The sequence below is a fragment of the Calidris pugnax genome, unplaced genomic scaffold, assembly GCF_001431845.1.
Source record: "Calidris pugnax isolate Ruff unplaced genomic scaffold, ASM143184v1 scaffold102, whole genome shotgun sequence".
NCBI lineage: Eukaryota > Metazoa > Chordata > Aves > Charadriiformes > Scolopacidae > Calidris > Calidris pugnax.
In genome coordinates this window covers 6,890,782-6,911,382 of record NW_015090846.1, presented here as the reverse complement: position 1 = coordinate 6,911,382, position 20,601 = coordinate 6,890,782, and the positions used below count along the sequence as shown (strand labels likewise).

General features: G+C 37.7%; 1 protein-coding gene across 3 annotated transcripts in view; it reads right to left on the bottom strand.

Moving 5' to 3' along the window:
- RALGPS1 (Ral GEF with PH domain and SH3 binding motif 1) overlaps nt 1-20,601 on the bottom strand; it is an 88,621-nt gene that overhangs the window by 29,446 nt on the left and 38,574 nt on the right. For all 3 annotated transcript variants that reach the window (XM_014942832.1, XM_014942834.1, XM_014942833.1), the window contains 2 exons: nt 6,685-6,822; nt 5,030-5,123 (listed from right to left, as the gene is read on the bottom strand). In XM_014942832.1, coding sequence (XP_014798318.1) covers nt 5,030-5,123; nt 6,685-6,822 — 232 coding nt within the window. The remainder of the gene's footprint in view (nt 1-5,029; nt 5,124-6,684; nt 6,823-20,601) is intronic.

Genomic DNA, 20,601 nt, shown 5'->3' with positions numbered 1-20,601 from the left:
GAACCTAACATAATGCAGAAAATAAAATAGGTAGCCAGTCTTGAACACAGTTCTATTTCATGCGAGTATGCTCTCCAGTACAGGGTGAAACTACTGCTGGAACAGTAAAGCTACTTTTACTCAATTCTCCTAATATTAAGCAAGTGAAATAAGACAGAGAATAGCCTTACATGAACAAGAAATGCAGCTGCTCCATGAGGCGGTTGAAAAAAACTTACTCGTCTTTCTTGAGAAGATCTAACTTGCAATAAAGCAATGCAGTCCTCAAAGATGCCACTCAGGGTATTTCTGACCAGCATTTGTGTACAAATCTGGACCATTTTGGGCTGCCTGTGTAGCACTTAAACAGTAGGTCCAACAGTTTCTAGAAGCTTCACCGTCCCTGAGAATGTGCTGTGGAGGAGACAGCCAAGTCACAGCTGCGGCTGTTGATCCTACGGCCACTGGATCATTAGAAATCTCAGACTAACGGTGAAGGTTTCCCCCTACACCTGGCTGCAGCAACAGTTCTTGGCGAAAAAGGTCCAGGGAATAAAGCTGCCTTGGGAGGCCTATTTAAGATAGACTGTGGCCAAGGTTCACTGTTCTAGGCACTCATATTTTAAGCATCTGCCATATAATTCCTGCCACCATAAGACTGAAAACATTATGGTGCAGCTGGCACCTTTATAGCGCCATCACTGTTAGGAGTCAGTATAATGTTTTAATTACCTATTAATTTCTCTTTGAGGCTTTCCCATAGCATCCTGCTTATCTGAATGTAAATTTGAACTGATATTTCTGTAAATCATCTTATTGGAATACATTGAAATACCAGTATCTTGCCTAACATGCCCTGAAGAACTGAATCGTGTATAGATAGCAGCCTACAGACTGGGATTCCAATCCTGACTGTCTTGTCCAGACAACATTGTAAAGCAAGTAATAGTCTTCAAACTGTCTTTACACAAAGAACAACTGTGGAGAAAACCAGGCCTGACCTAATGATACCAAAAGGTCAGCAAAAAAAAATAATCTTTTGGAATGGCTTAAGGACATGGCAGGTTCAGAAAGGATGGGACATGGTGCCACAAAGTTTGGACAGTGCTGATCAGCTCCGGGTAAAACTGCAAACCTGGGGAAAAGTATGGGACAAACACTCTCACCTCACTTCTTGCACTCCTGGAGGAGGAAGGTCCTGTAGCAGCTGCATGACGGTGTCTCTGAAGCCCACTGGCTGCAGTGATGCCCTGAGATCACCATGATTAGCAACACAGTTCGGGTATAACTGGAAGGAATCCTGATAACTTAGGTCCTATTTTTGCCCCCTTAGTCTTGTAACCAGCAAATATTGTAATTTCTCAGCTTCTGCAGAAAACAGTATATGGGCTGAGCAAGAAAGATCTATTATTTTTAGGATATGACATCATTGCCAGGGGTTTTCTGGAGTGCACTTGCTGACAAGCACGAACCTAAAGCAAGCAATTGAACTGGCACAAAAAATTGTAGAGAAAAGCTTTGTTTATATAAAATGGCTGCCAAATTTTCCTTTTCAGTGTAATTGAGGTTCTCATTTGGCAAAACATGTGCTGGGATCCTGCCAGTACATTTTAGGGCAACTATCTAACTTCTCTCCCTGACAGCCTGGTACCGAGATACTTCTGTTCTCCCTGCCAAGGGTCAAGCACACGTCTCTTCAGAGTGCACTAACGCTGTCCCTGGCTCAAAAAGAGCAGTCACTGGAAAGAGAGAGGAGATTCTTTCCAACTATACAAACTTAGCACTCTCTGCCTTTTTAAGGCTTACAGTTTCTTCTAGCATGGGACCAGAAAATGCTATGAAACTGAAGATCCATTAGGGAAAACAGAGGAAAACATGAAAGCAAGTATCAAAAATCCTCTTATCAAATACAAAGATGGAAGAGGAGTTCTCTTTAAGGGTAGTTGTGATGAGTTTTGATGAATGCAAACTTTAAATTAAAGCTTTATTCTGATGAAACAAACATGGTAGAAAAAGGTCAAAGTTCTCCAATGTATATAAACTGCAGCAACTGTACTATGCTAAGAATCAAATCTTTCCCTCTTTTTAATACTTCTTCTGACTTCAGTCCAGTTTTTCCCTGCCATAGTGAAGCTTAGAAAGAAAATTGCTAAATTTGATTGAAATATTCTCACCAATAACTAAATCAAAAGTAATAAATGATCTTTAAGATACATCAAATACCTTCCATCATTATCAGCAAGGCTGCTGTTGAGGTTAAAATGATTGTCAAATTTAAACTACAATTACTCATTACTTTTTTCCCAAATATTATGTTATAGTATCATATACTTACAGAAACCACTTGTTTAATCTATTTTGCCTAAGATACCACAGTTCATGAAAGCTATTGGATATATAACATTAACATTGATGCATCATCAGGAAACTCCACCTAAAAATCAAATTAAGCAACACGACCAGTGTCTGGAATTCAATCTGGGGGCCGTAAAGCCTATACTTACTACAATTCTTCACCTTTACCAATTACTAAATTTAATTTTGCTCTGTGTTCGCAACTTAATGAAGCATGGAGACGTGGGAAATTAGTAAATAATGACCACTTGCTAAATTTTAACACTGAGATTTAAATCTCAGACTACCTTTAAGACAAGTCTTAGACTGCCGAACCTTTTCAAAAGCCTGTAAGCAATGTTAATGTTCCATGTGCATCTGTTGCACAACTCATCTCTGTTTGTGAAACATACACAATGTCATGAGACTAAGAAAAGGAAGAACATACGCGTTCTATCATCAGTACTCTGGCAGGAATTCTAATTGCATGAAGCAGATAAACTTTGTTAACATCATAAAAACACATACTTTTTTCCCAAATAATTTTCCTACAGAAACCTCACTATTCTTAGTATCTATGATCAACCATACACAAAAGCACAAACCCATTACACCACAGCCAAGTATGATCTTTGGCAGGAACTACCCCGTGCTGAAGTTTACCCTAAGCAAGGGGACAGATTTGGACATTTTTGCTCCATTTGAAGTATGTGCTGATAATACTCAGAGAAGCTCCAGAAGAATACTTTGTCTGAATGGTTTTACTTTTAGAATTACACTTTCAAGAAAAGCAAAGCTCCACACACACACATCACAAGAATCCGTTTCACAGATTTGGCAGAGGAATAGTGCTGTATGCAGAATGGCCTGAACCAGAGTGGAACAACTTTGGCAGCTGGAGGTATCACCAATTGCAGTTACGGTCAAAATCAGAAAGATAAATCGCTTGACTCACGCTATGCTCAAACGTGGGGTTTTGTCTCTGTTATGGTCACACTTTTTTTTTTCCTGAACGGTCTGCTATAATTGCAGAGAAACGTAGAATTGTTAGGGGAGGTCACTCGACATGCTCATACGGACATGACCCCACACTGGTAATACACAGTCTTCTGATTCATTGAATCTGTTCTTTTCTTTTTACAAATGCTAACTGGTAGCTTTCATTTCATTAACTGGTCAAGTTTTAACTTAAACTTACTCAATTATTTGTCTCGCTACTCCAATTAAGAAGCTGTTCCAGAATTCCATCACTCTGATGGTTAGGAACCACATTTCAACATTTAGCTTCTAAATTTTTGTTTTCATTTATCCTTGTGCTACCATTACAATTTAGTTTAAATTGCTTTTTATCTTCCCTATTTTCTCCCAATTGTGTTTATACATAGTGATTCTATCACCTAAACTTCTCCTTTTCTAGGCTAAATCCAAACCTAGTTCTTCAGTCCAGTGTTACAAGACAGACTTCATTCACCTGATTGCACCAGCATTTTTTAAAATGCACTCTAAGTGCATTTGGCCAGAATTGCATACAGTACTCCACATAAGGTCTCCTTTTGAAGCAGTATTAACAATCTAATTTTTTATAGAAGCACTATATTTGATAGGGAGTAGGGATGAATTTGTCTTTTCATGGCTATATCTCACTTCTGACAGACATCTAATGATCAACACCGTACTTATTGGTCGAATAAATATATAACGTTTTGATTTTTGTGTTGCTATCATTTTAGTCACCAGGTGATCTGATTATTCTTTTGTGATATCTAAATAATCTTCTACTTTGATTAACCCTTCCAACACTGTTTTATTAGCATATGGTCTATGCTAATAGTATATGGTCTCTGCACATTCTGAGACAAAATTCGTAACTGAAGTATTTAATGAAACTAGTAACAAGACTGGTTTTAAAGAAGTTCATTGATAACCTTACTCTCCAAAACATAGTCTAAAATCTCTTATACTACCACCATATTATTGAATGTCTGGTTGCCTTGAATAATTTTAATTCTGCTCACCTAAATAGAGCTACTATATTTGCCAATAGCTAATTATATAGCATTTCATCTACCTTGGTTGAGCTATTTGAAAACTTGGCTACTAGACCTATGATTTAATGTACTAGTTCTTTCAGAATTATTGGCCAGGGATTATCCTCTCCTTTAGCTGGAGCACGTTCACATACTCACTAATACACTCTATGTTGCCTATTTCACACCATTGCACGGGTTGGCTCTTCTCCACCTCTTTTGTAAGCATTGCTTTAACATGTTTAACCCCCCCAGATTGTCAGGTTTATATCTTAAGTACCAGATTATTAAAAATAGCAATTTGAAACTGGAAGATGTTTTTTATGTATTATTTACAATAGCATAGAGTCAATCCTGGACATCTTGGAAATGGCTTTAGAGTTCCTGAACAAAATCCCCAAAATGCAACCATCATGTACTAGAACAAAGACTAGATTTTCATCCGCTTTCAACTTCTACGAAGATATGTCAGTTTGGAAATCTGGTTGGAGACATGAAGGAAGACAGTCACTCTGGATTTTACACAGGCATCTTGGTATTATTAGCTCCATTAATAAAACATTAAGAACACCAGACAAACCCCAAAACATCTTCAGGCAATGGCTTTTTGTTAAACTCTTAATCAAACTAACAGCTAAGTCATCTTTCCATCAAGTTCCCCAAAACCTGAAGAAAAGAACCATACTTACTTATAATTGTCATCTTCTACAAATTTTTGAAGTTCTTCAATGTAACGGACAGACTTCAAATACTTTTGCACATGGGGCAGTGTGGTAAGATGATCTGTGAAGTGTTCAAAAAAGAAAAAGAAAAAAAGAGATTAACATTCACGTCATCCAAAATGACTTTTTTTGGTTCTCATGGTTATCTTAACAGAAACACAGAATCTGAACCTTCCAAAAGAATAAACCAGGCAGAAATATTACTTTGACTCAAAGATGTTAAAGATTTGATTGAGCAAAAGTGATGCTCAGTTGTTAAAGAAAACACAGCTGCCTTCATCACCAGGGAAGCTTGTGGGTTTTACTATATGCTGTCTCACAAATGGAAAATAGTTACTTGTTGCAAACCCTGCTTGAATTTTGTGCTCATTGTTTTGGGGGAAATTAAAGCCTGCAGCCATGGCTGTTAGTGATTCTCATATGAACATGGAGTGAAGAGACTTAAAAATTGCAATACTAAATACCAAGAAAGAAAGACACTGAGTTCAGAATGACAGAAAATTCCTTTGATGCGTGGTTCACAGACAGGAACACACCTTACAGTATCTAACTTAACTTTTATGCTCTCATAAAGACAAATGTTTTAAAGACACCCATTACTCCAGAATATTGTTTCTTTGAGGCTGTATTTTAATTTTCATTCTAATCTTAACAAAAGCACTCAAAATTAATGCATAGCAATGCAAGAAGCTGCCAAAATTGTAAAAAGGAAAGGGCCAGTGAAATAATGGGGTTTCTTTGAGACAAAATGAAACTCACAATAAGAACATGGTATCTGAATAATCTAGCTATTCAGAATTATTAATATGCCTAGTCCCTACCTTTAAACATTTTCTAATACTTAGAAGTTGATAACAAAGGGCAACAGTTGGATACTTAAGCATACACAAATAATTTCTCACCTTATTTTCTCACAATCTTTTTTTTTTCCTATTCAAAACTCTCCAAAATTGTACCAAAAAATTGTTCTTAATTTGTTTAACTGTACAGTTGCTCTCAAGTTCCATGTTTAAGCAGCTTGTTCCATGTTTAAGCAATGAAAAGTCATGCTAGGTCACCAACAGTACACTGAATATTTGTCAAGACCACAAAACCAGCACATTTCTTGATACAAGGCTTCAATAAAAGGCTAGAATTGCAGAAATGTATTTTGCAATAAAATCCTATTAACAAAAAGAAGCAGCCCCCTCATGTTCCTCACTTCATCAGCAAGTGAGGTATATGGAAAAACTTAACACACAATTTGTATTTCGTTTTGTAATCATCTTATCAGGTCATTAACTATAAAATGATAATGAGATTAAGATATTCTACACTCCAAAGACATCATATTTACTGCAAAAGAAAGGGAAGAGAGAATTCTCTCTGCCTTTAATGGAAACAAAATATATGCCAAATGCAATACCTGTACTTGAAGGCACACCATTTGTAGTCCACATGTAGCAGTAAACTCTGCACAACTTCTTTTATAGCTCTCACAATTTACAATACATGCTTATTTGCCTAATTTACCCGTAAGATTGAAACTGCACAGAAGTAAAAGTTACATCACTTACTAGGGTTCAACTCTAGCAGATTAATTATTTAGTTATGGCTTAATAGGTATAACAGAATTTACCAACCGTAGTTACAGGAGACTTGCAGATCAGCTATTATTCGGAGAATATTGTTCATTTGATTGGATCTTTGTTCATTCTCCATAATGCTGCCTGAAGCGGGATATGCAGAATCAATGTAGATTAAATCCAAGAGATAAATTCCTGAAACAGACAAATCAATTAACGAATTGATCTAGTGTTTCAAACAGAGATAGTTGCATAATTTTAACAAATATAACCAACTATTTGCTGCCATTGTGGACTGGGTCCATTAAACAAACAAGTGCTTAAGTTCTATGACACATCTGAAAAATGCATACTTTGTTCTGGCACAAATAATCACAGGATAACTTTGGTCAGAAGGGACCTCCAGAGGTCAATCTAGTCCAATCTCCTGCTCAAATCTGTGCTGTGCCAAAGCTGGAAAAAATTGCCAACAGCCTTATAAATGTAGGGATAGAGACTCTGATCAACTTAATCCAGTGTTCCTTAACCACTCTAATAGTATCTTTTCTTTTTATTTATATCCAGTTGTAATTTTCCATATTACAACTTGTGATTATTCCCTCTTGTCCTTTTGCTGTGAACCTCTGAGAAGAATACGGTCTGTCTTTTTTATAAGCTGCCCCTCCCCGACAACAAAATCTGTAGTAAAAATAATGAATTTGACCCACAGGGCTGGAGAAGTGTCCTTCATTTTAATCCAAATAAAATCAGGAGACTAACAAACGGAAAATTCTATTGCACAGAAGTAAATGCACTAACACACTCTCATGCACAGCAGAAAATTTTTTCATCCGATTAAAGGGTGAAACCTAGAACTTAACATAGGTTCTTTTACAGCATTAAAATTACCAGTTTAAAAACTGAGTAAGAACAGAAAAATTGCATGTTCTAAACAACAACATAAAATAGAAAATTAAATCAGCTCCACAAAACCTTTTCTGTAAGAAAACAGTAAGTCAGTCTGGGAACTTGACATACAGGAACATTTCTGGCTTTTCAGCAATTCCATTATCAGGTAAATGTAAGCAACCTACTACCAAAATTCTCTGGCCTAAGTAAGAGCACTACTGGCATCTCCCTCATTGTTTACTATTGTTTTCCATTCCCCCACCAAACTCAGCTGAGAACTCCCCCAGGAAGGTGGGGTAAGGTCCTGGTTCTGCTGGGGAACCGTGCTGTATCCGCACTCACGTCCCAGCACTCCCCGTGCTCGCTGACACACAAGCCTGTGAAGCTCTGCAGGGAGGATGGAACCCAACACGTTTTATCCTTTCCAAAAACAACCATTACTTTTCAGGAACATCTTTTTACCATTTATATAAGGCTGAGCACAAAAGCATTGCAAGTTTACAGTTGTTACTCCAGTTCTGAAAAGACATACGAAAGATGTTTTTATTTCCTCTTAAGTTAGCAAGCAGCCCAAAATGAAACACTCATTAGAGAAAAGATTTTTGTGTAAGTGTATTCTGCTCAGACTGCAGATTACTACAGATTGTCCTATATCACGACCTGATTGCCAGAGGGCTCAGAGACTTGATATTCCTGTGCTCTTGAAGCCTGAAGGCTCCTAATAATTAAAACCCAATTTTTTTTCCTTCAAAGAGATAATTTTTATTTCCAAAGCTTGAGAAGGAGGGTTACTGCATTAATAAGTGCAGTATCTTTTGAAAGCATGCATGATATACAGATTAAATATTTTTTTACAGTCAGTATTCAGAGAATTTGCTGTAAGATGACTCACAATAGAAAAAACAAGCAACATGGACATCTTTGCCTGGCTAAGTGCTGCTATTTTTTGGCTCTGTAATTTAGTTTAAAAGACAAACAGCATAATCTCCTAGTCTCAGATGTCATTAGCAAAACTTTTACTGACCTCAGTAGTCCTGGAAATGAAACCCTTTATGAATGCAGGGAGAAAATGCTGTATAGAATGTACCGAGTCTGCTGTGAACACTGTGTCCAAACAGCCCGAATCAAAATCCCGATGTGTGCTCCATTCGGGATCACTGCGGCTACTGCTGCAGTGTGTCAAAAACACTATCTTAGGCTGATTTCTTTATAAAAGGAGTGCTCAAACATTTAGGGTCCAGCTAAAAGGCAGGATTCAATTTAATATATTCCTAAACTATTCTATGAGCTGTCTAGGGAAGTTAGTGCTTCCTTGCTGCGTAACAAAGAAAGGAACATTCTTTTGAGCAGCAAAATAACTTAAGCATAAAAATCTACCATATTTCCACATTAGACTTTCCATACTGTTTTTCAGCATGTTTATAATTAATGACTCTCCCTCTGCCCCACATTTTCTTGCCCTGCCTTGAAAAAAGCACTCTTATTTTCAGGAAAATAGCTAGCTGGCTCACTTTCACTCTTCTAGGTTTAGAACATTACATTTTCTCAATAAATTCCAGCTACGCAAACAAAAGGAAATGCAACTATGCTAGTCAAGTGTAATTTTTTAAAAGGGAAGGAAAGCCACTATGGAGCACACCTAAGCAACTCACTCCTGAGTGAATTTCAGTATGCTTGCATTAATACTTATAATAACCAGATCTTTAGAAGTGTATTAAGTTTGTGCAGTGAAAACAAATTTTTTTCACGTAATCTCTTAGTAGTAAGTATGCCTCAAACTCGAATTAAAAAAAAACACCAAACCAACCAAAACCCTGGAAATAGGATTTCCATATAGGAAGACAGAAATTCTTTCCTGAAATTTAAACATTTCCGTGTTCTCTAGTATTGTCTCATTACTATCACGTAGAACTGTAAAACACAGACTACCAGCAATAATCGAGCAAGTTTAAGAAAAGCCATGTGGCTTACTAATGTCTTCTTCTTTACAGCTTATGAAAAATAAGGCAGATGTAACAATTTTTTTAGATTTAGATTTCAATAAGTACACAGTATTTGCATGAGCAAAATCTCATTCACATGTTGAATGCACCCCATACTTCACTATTCCATAGTTTTAGAGGTCAGATTCAGTCTTGCTGTGGAATTTTGCATACCTCAAGTGCTGTCTGGAATACCTCCATTAATGTTTCTGCTCTGCGACTTAGGAATACTTTATGGAAATCCCTTGCAAGACTTTTTGTTGTTAGTGCTGTGCTTCATATCCATTTCTTCAGATCTCTGCCACCTTGACAAATAAGTGGCTCATTGGGTCACACTGGGCTATGTCCAGAACTAGCCAGGCCGCACGTGCCTATCAAATTTCTGTAAATTTTTAGCCTATTCATTCATGCATTCTGGAAAATTTTTTTACTGCTTAGGGAGGAATGGGTGAAGACATTATATGAACTGTCATTGAAAAATGAAGAAACAAACATAGAGGCAGTGATAAGCAAGAACAAGCTCAGTTCGTTATGAACTGTTAATGCTTTGCTAGGAAACCATAAGGCCATGAGTAACCGGTCTCTCAAGCCCCACCCCAGTCTGTGAATTTGGACTAAGAAACAACCATATCCCTGTCAGACCCGCTGCCATGACAGATAAGAAAGTGCTCCAACGGCCGAGGTAACTTGATAACCCCACCAAAACAAAAAAGGATGTTTAGTCCTTATAAATGAGTGGAATAGAGTTGGATTAACAACAGAACAGCATATAAACTATCTGGAATTTCCAGTCACACTGGCATGAAAACAGAAAAAGGATGCTTAGAAATCAGGTCAAGTTTTACAGCCGCACTTCCTTCACTGTCCCAGACCAGCCTATTACAAAACTTCTTCCCATATTAAAAATGCTCTCTCTTGAAAAAGTAATATATCTCGTAGATATGTGTATAGTTTATAAAGGAAAGGTTCACATGACTCAGAGTATCTTAATGCTTTTAACTTAAGTGCTACCTGGGTTATTTATTGCCTGATTCCAAAAAGCACCTTCTAAAAACGATTCTGAATTTGTCTTCATTTCCATCTCTACAGATTCTATAGAAAGCCAGATCTCTGTATCATTAAAAGTTATGTATGTTTTCAATAACTGCTTTATTTGTTCTATTTTCTAACAAAAATAGCCTCCATTTTTGTAATCTGTATTAGTAGTGTGGGGTTCTGGACCTGTGGATTAAATATGCTGATATGCTTCTACTTCTCTCAACTACAATAACATCCCAAGCCAATAGATGAGTGACATTTAAAGGAAGAGGGAGCGCTTGAGTTTGCTATCTCAGTATGCTTTGAGTACAGCTCTGTTAACTTACCTACAGCAGTATATTTTTGTCTCTGTCCACATGCCTGGAAACTGCAGAAAGATAGATTTTCACTTAAGAATATTACCTGAAAAGGCCAGCATGGCTAGTTTTGTATATTTATACATTATCATGGACAATATTTTAAATCTAAGAGTTCAAAGATAATTCCGCAATAGACTGCCTACTGATAACAAGAGTTATTTCTGATGCTTGCTGGTGCTTGCTGCCAAGTTTATGTTAAAAATCCTACAGCATTATTCTTTCCATGTATTGCTCCTTACATATTGTCTAGCTTCCACATCCCTGTATTTCCTCAGCTTTGCAGGAAAACTATCAGTCTCTGCCAAGCCAGTGAGTGAACTGCACGTACGTCTACTCCATAAGTATCCTATTGAATGACCTGAGCTCGACTACTCGAAAAATAACCTAGAATAAATCCTCTCTCCTTTGGGCACAAGGTTTTCCCCAGCGTGGCCTAAGCACAGCTTGTCCCTCTCCCGTACGCTCGTTCCATTTCCTCACTCTCCAGTCTTAGTTTGGATCTGACTGGTCTTTGCTGTTTATAAGAATGCCTGGATTAACAAAGTATATACACAAGCAGAGAGAAAAAAAAAAGACCAGACTTCATTTGTTTAGAAGACAATTTCCTCCACGTTTGTCAAGATCAGCAAGACCACCTCTTCCTGTATCCTTTCTCACTCTTGTGTGGACACACACACTTTGAGGTTTATTATACCTCATGGTAGATTCCAAATCTCTCAGATTTCAGGTCTCATAGTAGATTTCACATGTCACACCACAGAAACATAAACTTTATAAACATAAACAGCACCTTGCTCCTGCTTATATCTACTCTGTTTCCATAACACAGTCTTGCTTACATTTTAAGGGGGGAAAACCAATAACCCAAACCCTGATTACTATTTTCAGCTCTTCTGAACGTATTTTTACAAAGGGTCCAACCACACTGGGAGCTGCTTCACCCACCATCCAACAGCGGAGCGTTACTAACATTTACACATTGCCAACATGGACCCGGCTCCTCACACTGAGAATGAAGGAAAGGACCCCAATTTCCCCTGGCTCTATAACAGTTCGATGTTCAGTAAAACCAGACCAAGTCACCAAGATCGCTCCACAACCAGAAGATCCCATCTAAATTTAGACTCCACATAACAGCTGTTCACTATCCCCTCCTGTCCAGTGCCACATCAAAATGTAGTTAGAGTAAAGGCTGTCAAGATTCTGCTTGCTCAAAGTCTCTATGCTGCAACATGCCTTCTGACAGCCGGGCTCAAGGCTGCTTTCCAGCTATTTTGAGCAAGTTTGTAGCTATTTTCATTGACATCAAGGATACACGTATAAACACCCTCTTAATCTGTAACAGCAGTCGTAAGCATTTTTTCAGGACAAACAGTAATTTTTCAGGAAACAAAAATGAGGACCAATGAGAAACATTAACAACAAAAAGGATGGGGGGGAAGAGGAGCTAGCATAGGTCCTGTAAATTCCAAATAAAAGTGAAAGGAAATGGGATTTTTGTGGGTAGTATGGTGCAGGAAGAAAGAAACAGAACTGACGGATGCCAATAAAAAATTAAACTGAATGCAACATGCTGGAACAAAACAGAACACATTCGTTGTACATACACGTCAAGCTACTCCTTTTCAATGGTGTTCCTCTCCCTCCCTCCTTTTAAAGCAAGAAGGATGATTAGTTGCTTGATTATTTTTTTTTTTAATGTTACCAGCCTTCATCTGGGCAGTGGCACTTTGAACCCTTCTTTATATATGATGTGATAATAGTAATAGATTGAGAATCAGTTCGTTTTGCTCAGAGGAATCACAAAATGATTCCCTTCAGCAAAAGACTTTAAGACCTGCTTCTCAAAGGAAAGGCTCAGGGTTGCCATATGCCAAAGAAAACACACAGCACTAGCTTTTCAAACCTTGGCTTACATTTGTGCTACTGTGCACTGAAAAAAGCTCTCTAAGATGTGAAGCCATCAGGATATTTTCCAGAGGGTGAGCTCATGGGCAGCTGCTTCCCCAGGCCAAACATTTTCCAGTGATACTGACTTTTCTCCATTGTTACTAGAACTAATTTTGCAGCTGGATATTGTATGCGGACAACACAGTATTCATTAGTTTATGGTATCATGGAAATAATGACACAGACCAAGGAAAAGCATGGCCAAATAATCCAGAACTAAATTTATCAATGGAAATCATACCATATAAAGGGGACCGATTATTTTCAAATTGGCAAAAAAAGCTATAATACCTAATTCTTAAATTTTCACTCTAGGGCTCAAACAAAGCAGTAATATTACTGACAATTTAAAGACAGGGAAACTGAAGTACAACAAATTAGTGACCTTGAAATGTAGTAGTCAATGCCACTCAGATTATGCATTCTGAGTGCTCCCATCCACCAGACAACTTCAAAGGCGAAATTTTGTTGAAAAAGTATTTGTGGAGAACTGCAGTGTTCAGCAGAATGTAAACCTAAGATAGTATACTTGTGTCTTGATGCACAGTTAAGTTTTTCCTATTAATTCTTTGTTCAATACTCAAGGCTTCTGAGAAAGAGGAAATAGTACTGAAGCAGGCAATAAATACACGTACTTTGGAGTTCATGGGTACTAACAAAACGCTCTTAAGAAAAATAATCCCCAGCCTTCTGAAATCAGGGGTTATTCAGCTTCACCCAATTCTGATGAACATTAGCTGAAGCATATAAGCTTTAAAATTTTCACAAACAGGTATGGTGTGTGATTTGTTCCTCATTAAGAAAGACTGACACAATATGTTATGAAAGACAAAATTCTTTCAGTCACATGCATAAAGTGTGTGCACTTATACCAATAAGAAAAGCTGGGATGGTATTACTTTAACTGCAGTAGCAGAGACAAATGGAAATCTGTATCCTAAGGCATTTGCCTGGAAGTCAAAAAAATCTGGGTTAAAATTTTCTGTTCTGTCACAGATTTCTATGTTTCTAGTGTTATCCACCGGTTCAGTGAGAGAGAGCATGTTTCCCTGTCAGAAAGACCTCATGAAAATAAATATTATGACTGGCAAGACTTAACAAAAGTGAGGTTTAAATTCCTTATAGAACATATGCAACAATGTGCAGCCTGTAGTAGTAGCACCACATATTCTTAACAATACAGAATTTCAAATGTCTTTTGGGGGTTTACAACAATTTGCAGGCACAAGACTTAGAGTATCCAAAGTTGTTTCACGAATACACAATGCTGCAAAACTGATCCTAAAAAACCAGTGCAGATAAAGATTGAAAGGTTTCATCATTCTCAATTGTCTTTTTTCTTTTTTTACTCTTTTTTATCTCTTCTATAATTGATATAAAACTATCCTGTGAAATAGTAGGGGCTAACAAACCCAAAATTAAGGGGTTAAAGAACATCAGTACTGTATACCAGACACAAACATTCATGCACAGTACTCTGTTAAGGGTCTGTGCAATTCTGCAAATGCAAGTAAGTTAAGAAACAGCTACTGTATGGTATTTTTGTTAGTCACACATTCACTACTTTGCAACAAAGAATAATTAGCTGATGGGGAAGTACTTCAGATTAGCCTGAGGACTTCAATTTGTTATCCTTGCTTAACATTTTGACCAAGTGCTATAATAATCTTCCACATTTGTTTGGTAAATTGTACTGTTGCTGTGACAACCACATGCTGTAAGAGGAGAAAAAAAAAAATTGTATGTTTTAATGAATAAATTTAGTTCCTTATTTATCATCACGTACGCTTTCTAAAGACATTCCCAGCCCCGAAGCCCTGAATGCGCCCAGGCTGCGGTGCAGCAGATGTCTGGGCACAGAGCATTCTTCTAGCACAGGAAGCAGCGTCTACAAGTCACGCAGTAACTGGCACACATAGCAGAAGGGAACCTATGGAAAGAAATGATTTTCCCTTTTTTCTCCTCAAAAGTTGAATGATGACACTGGCTTGATAGGAAAACCAGAAGAGACAAAAATATGTTTCCAATTTGTAGTCAGCTATATTTATGAAAGACTTTTCCCATGTACAGTAGTGTGGTTTTATTATACTAAATAAAGCAGAGGACAGAGAGAAAGCAACTTATCAATTAACTAAGCAGTAGAAAGTCCAAATCCCTACAGTCAGCAGTCTGTAAAACCAGAGACACCATTCTTGGGAGATTAGCTCATAGTCAGAAAAGCCAACAGTTTTGTGGTATCATTGGTTTCAAGAAGACTGGATATTTTCCATGGACTAAGGGCTGGAAAATTTTTCTACAAACCCAAGTGTATATATACTGGTTAACCTGGGTAGGACGTGGAGTACTCTAAAAACAACTGAGGACAACTCTTTGCCAAGGCACCAACATGTGATCTGTAACACATCCTGCCGGCGCAGCGGCCAAGCCAGTGGGCTCGCTCACAGGACAGCCGAAGCGGGACTGTGGCCAGGTTTATCACTTCTATCTCACGCCAGCTCTCCACAACTTCACATCAGCATCACACACACACAAATGCAAAATTATAACAAGGCTGAGTGTTTTTATTTTTTGACTTGAAATAGCAATGTATCAAACAAAACCCCGCCAATGCTCTGTACCAGCCTGTTTTCCAGATCATATGTAACTTCTTCATTGAAACAAACACTAACTATCTTCTTCTCATTCTAATAACCAGGAGCAAGCTTACTACAAACATCATTTTCTCTCTTTTCTGGTTTCACAACCAGGAGGGCAGCATTAACACTCTGGGCCTGTCTATACCTGGAAAGCATAGACAAACTATTTTGGAATATTTACTCTGGAACAGAGAGTCTATTACAGGCCCAGCATTCCTCAAGAATGATCACACCCAAATTGAGATGTTTGCTTAAATAACTACTTCAGTAAGTTTTCAGTGTAGACATTATTCACCCAAATAAAACTCAAGGATCATTCAGGCAAATGTACCTTATGGGTTCAAAACCATGCTAATATATGACTCTATATACACTGATATACAACTCTACTTCCTTTAATCAAACACAAAATCCCAAATAATTATATAATTGGAGTGAACGTTCTGAAAATTATTGTTTCATGGCAAACGAGATGATGCAATTGGAAACAATTGTTACAGAAAAGCTGTAATCAGTATCAATTAAAACCAACATTTAACAGAGACTTACATAAAACAAAAAAGATGCATCAAATCAGTAATAAGCTGTATGAAGACAGCTTCCCTGAGCTACTCACTTGGGTGGTTCATAAATTGTTCTTGGTCTTACTCTGGCCACACAAAGTGTATCGTGTTCCTGGACCTGACTTAGCTCCTGAGTTAGGACCGTCCCGTTAATGAGAGCTGTAAGAGAGGAGGAAATACTCATACGGCCACCAGATACTTCGGCCTGAAGCCCACATCTGTGTCATACAGTCAGAAGTACAAGAAGAGCTGATCACTTGTCTCTTATTACCTCTATAATTAAATATTTTTAGTCAGTAAATCAGTCTTTAGAAAACTCTATTAAACAAAAGATTCACAGTCAAAACACAAAAGTCCTTTCCAGGCTGTGTAACAGCTTGCTTCCTTTCTACTGAGCATTTTTGCTCATTCACTTGACCCTAACAACCTGCACACATTCGTACATTCTGAAATTAAGATCTTTAATTACTTTGAGACGTTCAAAAGTATCTTACGCTACATGTAATGCTGCAGTGTTATGATGTGTTAAAAGTAAAAGATTATGATAAATAAACAGAAGGGAAAATAAATATAAGGCAGCTCACTGAAGAATCACTGGATGTGTAAAACAGGAAAAAAAACCTGACTTCCTTTCCGCTGAAGTTTTCTCTGAGAAAGCTGGTAAACTGGAAGCTGTGAGCATTCTAGTTCTTGGATGAGTTTAGAAAGGACCAGTCTTCTCCCTAGTCCAAGTGTGTGACAACAGCCTGTTCCTTATTAGGGCTCTATCCACAAATGAGATTGTATAATGCTTATGTTTTTTTATCTCAGTCATATCTATTTTGTGGCCTGAGTCTTAAGAACAAAGATTAAAAAAAAAGCCAAAGCACAACGTAAGTGCATGTCTCAAAGTGCTCAATCTCACTCTTAATTTTTTTTTAAATATTAATAACTGTTAAATAAGAAAGAGTAAGCTTGGAGTTAATGAATTATTTTTCACCAAATAATAAATTAGTAAAAAATGTGGGTTTAGTATTCCCCAAACTAATTGTGAATTGAGTTGAATTCACTGAGTAGTTTTGAATTAAAGTTTTTATTTTCCTGAGCTTCATTTGCTAATCAGAAGAGTAACTGTAATTTGCTTCTTTAATCAAAAGCTCGACACTGAAACATTTACCTCAGGCAGAGCACTCTGCCAACTTAAACCATTAAATTGCACTTCATTTTTCATATTTAACATTTTTCTATATACCTTTGAATTTTTTTCTAGAAATATAAAAAAATAAATAGTCTCTCTGTGGAAGAAGATACATCACTAACAAAAGTGCCAATGCTTTTAATTGCAGTGGCACTACTTCTGTGAGTGTTAAAGACTAGCCCTTTCAAACTTAATTAACCTTCCCATGGTTTCTTAGATCTACCATGGCAGTGTTTACTTGTATAGAGTCCTGTTCTCCAAAGAGACTTTAAACTAAACTAATGGGTAACATCAGTCCTGATACAATAGTGACTCAATAAGACAGGCATTTTCTAACGCTTGGCAGAGACAGATGGAAATACTAATGCCTCTACAGTGACATTTCAGCATGGTTAAAAATTTACAAGTTTTAAAGGAAATTAAAGCAATACAATTTCAGTGAACTGACTTTTCAGTTTGACAGTTGATTTAAAGCACTTCAGAGAAAACAAAAACATTCCTAAAAGCCATTCTTTCTTACCTTTTGATAAATCAAATCCTCAACTGAGCAGCCTACCATAATGTCACATCTTATACAAACACAGACTGCCACTGATCTCTATTATAAAGTTTTCATAGAACCATAGAACAGCAGGTTGGAAGGGACCCCAAGGATCATCTGGTCCAACCTCTCTTGGCAAGAGCATCCCCTAGGCAAGGTGGCCCAGCTCCCTGTCCAGATGAACCTCAAAAGTATCCAGTGTTGGGGAAGTCACCACTTCCCTGGGGAGATTATTCCAGTGGCTGGTTGCTCTCACTGTGAAAAGTTATCCTCTTATGTCCAATTGGAATCCCCCCAGGAGTAACTTGTACCCGTTACCCCTCATCTTTTCCATGGGACTCCTTGTAAAAAGGGAGTCTCCATCTTCTTTGTAGCCACCCTTTAAATACTGGAACATGGTGATATGGAACATGGAACACCAAAGAACCTGTTTAAGTCAACTAACTCACTTTCAGCCATTCCTCTTGTCTTTGTTTAATGACAGGAACGAAGTTTTATCATTGTTTTGTACCTAGCCATTCCAACATTAAAAGAAGGAAACAATCTCATGCTGTTTCCTGAGTAACTTCATACTAATGGATCACTGGAATTAATCACCCCACCTTTGTCACTACAGCAATGAAGCCTAATATAGGAAAACAGACAAGTAAGCGGAGCATAACCCAAGCGATTTTCAAGTTAAGATAACAGTGTATGAAAGAAAAAGTTAACAGTAATTCAGCTGGAATTATGTTCAGGGCTTTATGCCCCAAATCAACTCTGACTAGTGCAAATCATTCTCTTATCCACTGAAACAGTCTAAAAAATTCTGAAGCTGTCCAAAGCCTCCTAGCAAAGCTTTCCTTCTGAACAAATCAGATTTTGTAAAGAGTACTGCCAATTTATTTATTTTTTATTTTTCCCCCAAACCCAATTATTTCCTAACGCTTTTCCAATGAATCAGGAAAAACAGATTACAGAAGTTTAAATATTATAATAGTGATTAATTTCAACATTTTTAAACATATCCCATGCAGTGTCAGAGAGCAGAGAATGCTTCAAAAAAGAATATAGGAAAAAGGCAAAGGTACAATAGTTGTTTTCCAGATGTAGCTTCCTGTCAGCAGTGAGCTGTAGTTTAGGGACTTCCTGAGACAGATATCGTATAAACACTTTTCTGTTTAAGTTTGAGTGGTAGAGTGGTATTTTTATTTTACGTTTCTTCTCTGAATCTGTTCACTTCTTCTTCTTCCTGCTATTCCTCCGCATACAAAATTTTTTTTTTTTTACATTTTTTATTTCAAAACATCTTGTGGCAAATGAATTCAGCAACTGAACTGCAAAGTGCCTGAAAAAGTACTCAGTTTGATTTTTTTAGGAGAGGGTTCTTCACTGTGAGGGTGGTGGAGCACTGGAACAGGTTGCCCAGGGAGGTGGTTGAGGCCCCTTCCCTGGAGATATTCAAGGAGAGGCTCGACGAGGCCCTGGGCAACCTGGTCTAGTTGGGGGTGTCCCTGCTGACTGCGGGGGGGTCGGACTAGATGGCCTTTGGAGGTCCCTTCTGGCCTGGACAACTCTATGACTCTATGACCCTATGATTTCTCAAAGTTTGTCTTCTTAAGATTGGTGCATTCTTATCTATTTTGTTTACCTTGAGCTTCTGATCATTGACTCACAGTTGATTTCTATGACCAGCTGTTTTACAGTATTTTCACTACTTCTCAAAGCCAAGTCTAACATTAAACCACTCCTTGCTGATTGAATTACTCTGGTGAAGACAACCATCAACTTTCACAGCCAGGAGCAACTGGCTATTAATATTCCACTCTTAGTAGTAACAGTAGGAACTGTTACTCTCCAATCATGGATTTAAATATAAACTGATCTCTGAGATTCTCAGTACGAAAAGAACGTGAAACAACTATGAAACTTTTTCGAAATCACATCATTCAGCCTAAAGGCTGTAACAAAAGCAGTGAACTCCACAGTATTACGAGTCCAAGGAAAAAGCATTCCCATTCCAAGCAGAATGCCCACGTGAAGGCTAATCCCATTCTTCTCTTCAGTCCTTCCCGAAGGGCTGACACCTACTGTTATCCAAAGAACTCAGATATCCTACGGACACTTAGCACGTCCAAATAAAAGCTCCCTGACACCTACCAAGTTGGCACAACTTTATTCTTCCCAACAGACAAAACTGCAAAATTCTATAATAGCGAATTTTTAGAAAAGCTGTAGGGAAACAGTTAAGAATTCACAGCAATCAAATGGGAAATATGCTTTAGATTACTAACACGAGTACCAAGCAAACATTAAAAAATACACTGGTGTTCAGCCAAATTACAGATTCTCGATCTGCATTAGATTATTTTAAGAGCTTGCTTGAATTTGGACACTTTATTTTCCTTTATATCTGGGAGCATGCATTTTCCTGACAGAAATGATCTAGAAGTGGCAAAAATTGAGAATATCAGTGCTGCTCTGAATAAAACAGCCTTGCTTTGTTTCTCTTTTTTGATATTAAAGACGACCAGTTAGCAAAAGCTAGTAGAGACTACTTTAGTGTCTACGAAGAAAAATATTCCATTTCTCTCTATTCGTAAGCACGCTGTAAAAACATGATTAAGCAGGAAGTAGCCCTGCCTCCGCCCCCCGACATTTTGGGGACGAATCCTACGCAGTTACACAATCCAGCATCTCATGTGAGCTGAGAAACCAAAGCCGTATTTCTCCAACAGAGTCTCCAGAATTTATCCCTAACTCTAAAGATCAACGGTTTCACACATAACCGATTAGCAGCTTTCATTTTGGACTCTCACCAGTTACTTCATCGACAGCCGCGCGGCTGCTCGGCCGGGTCC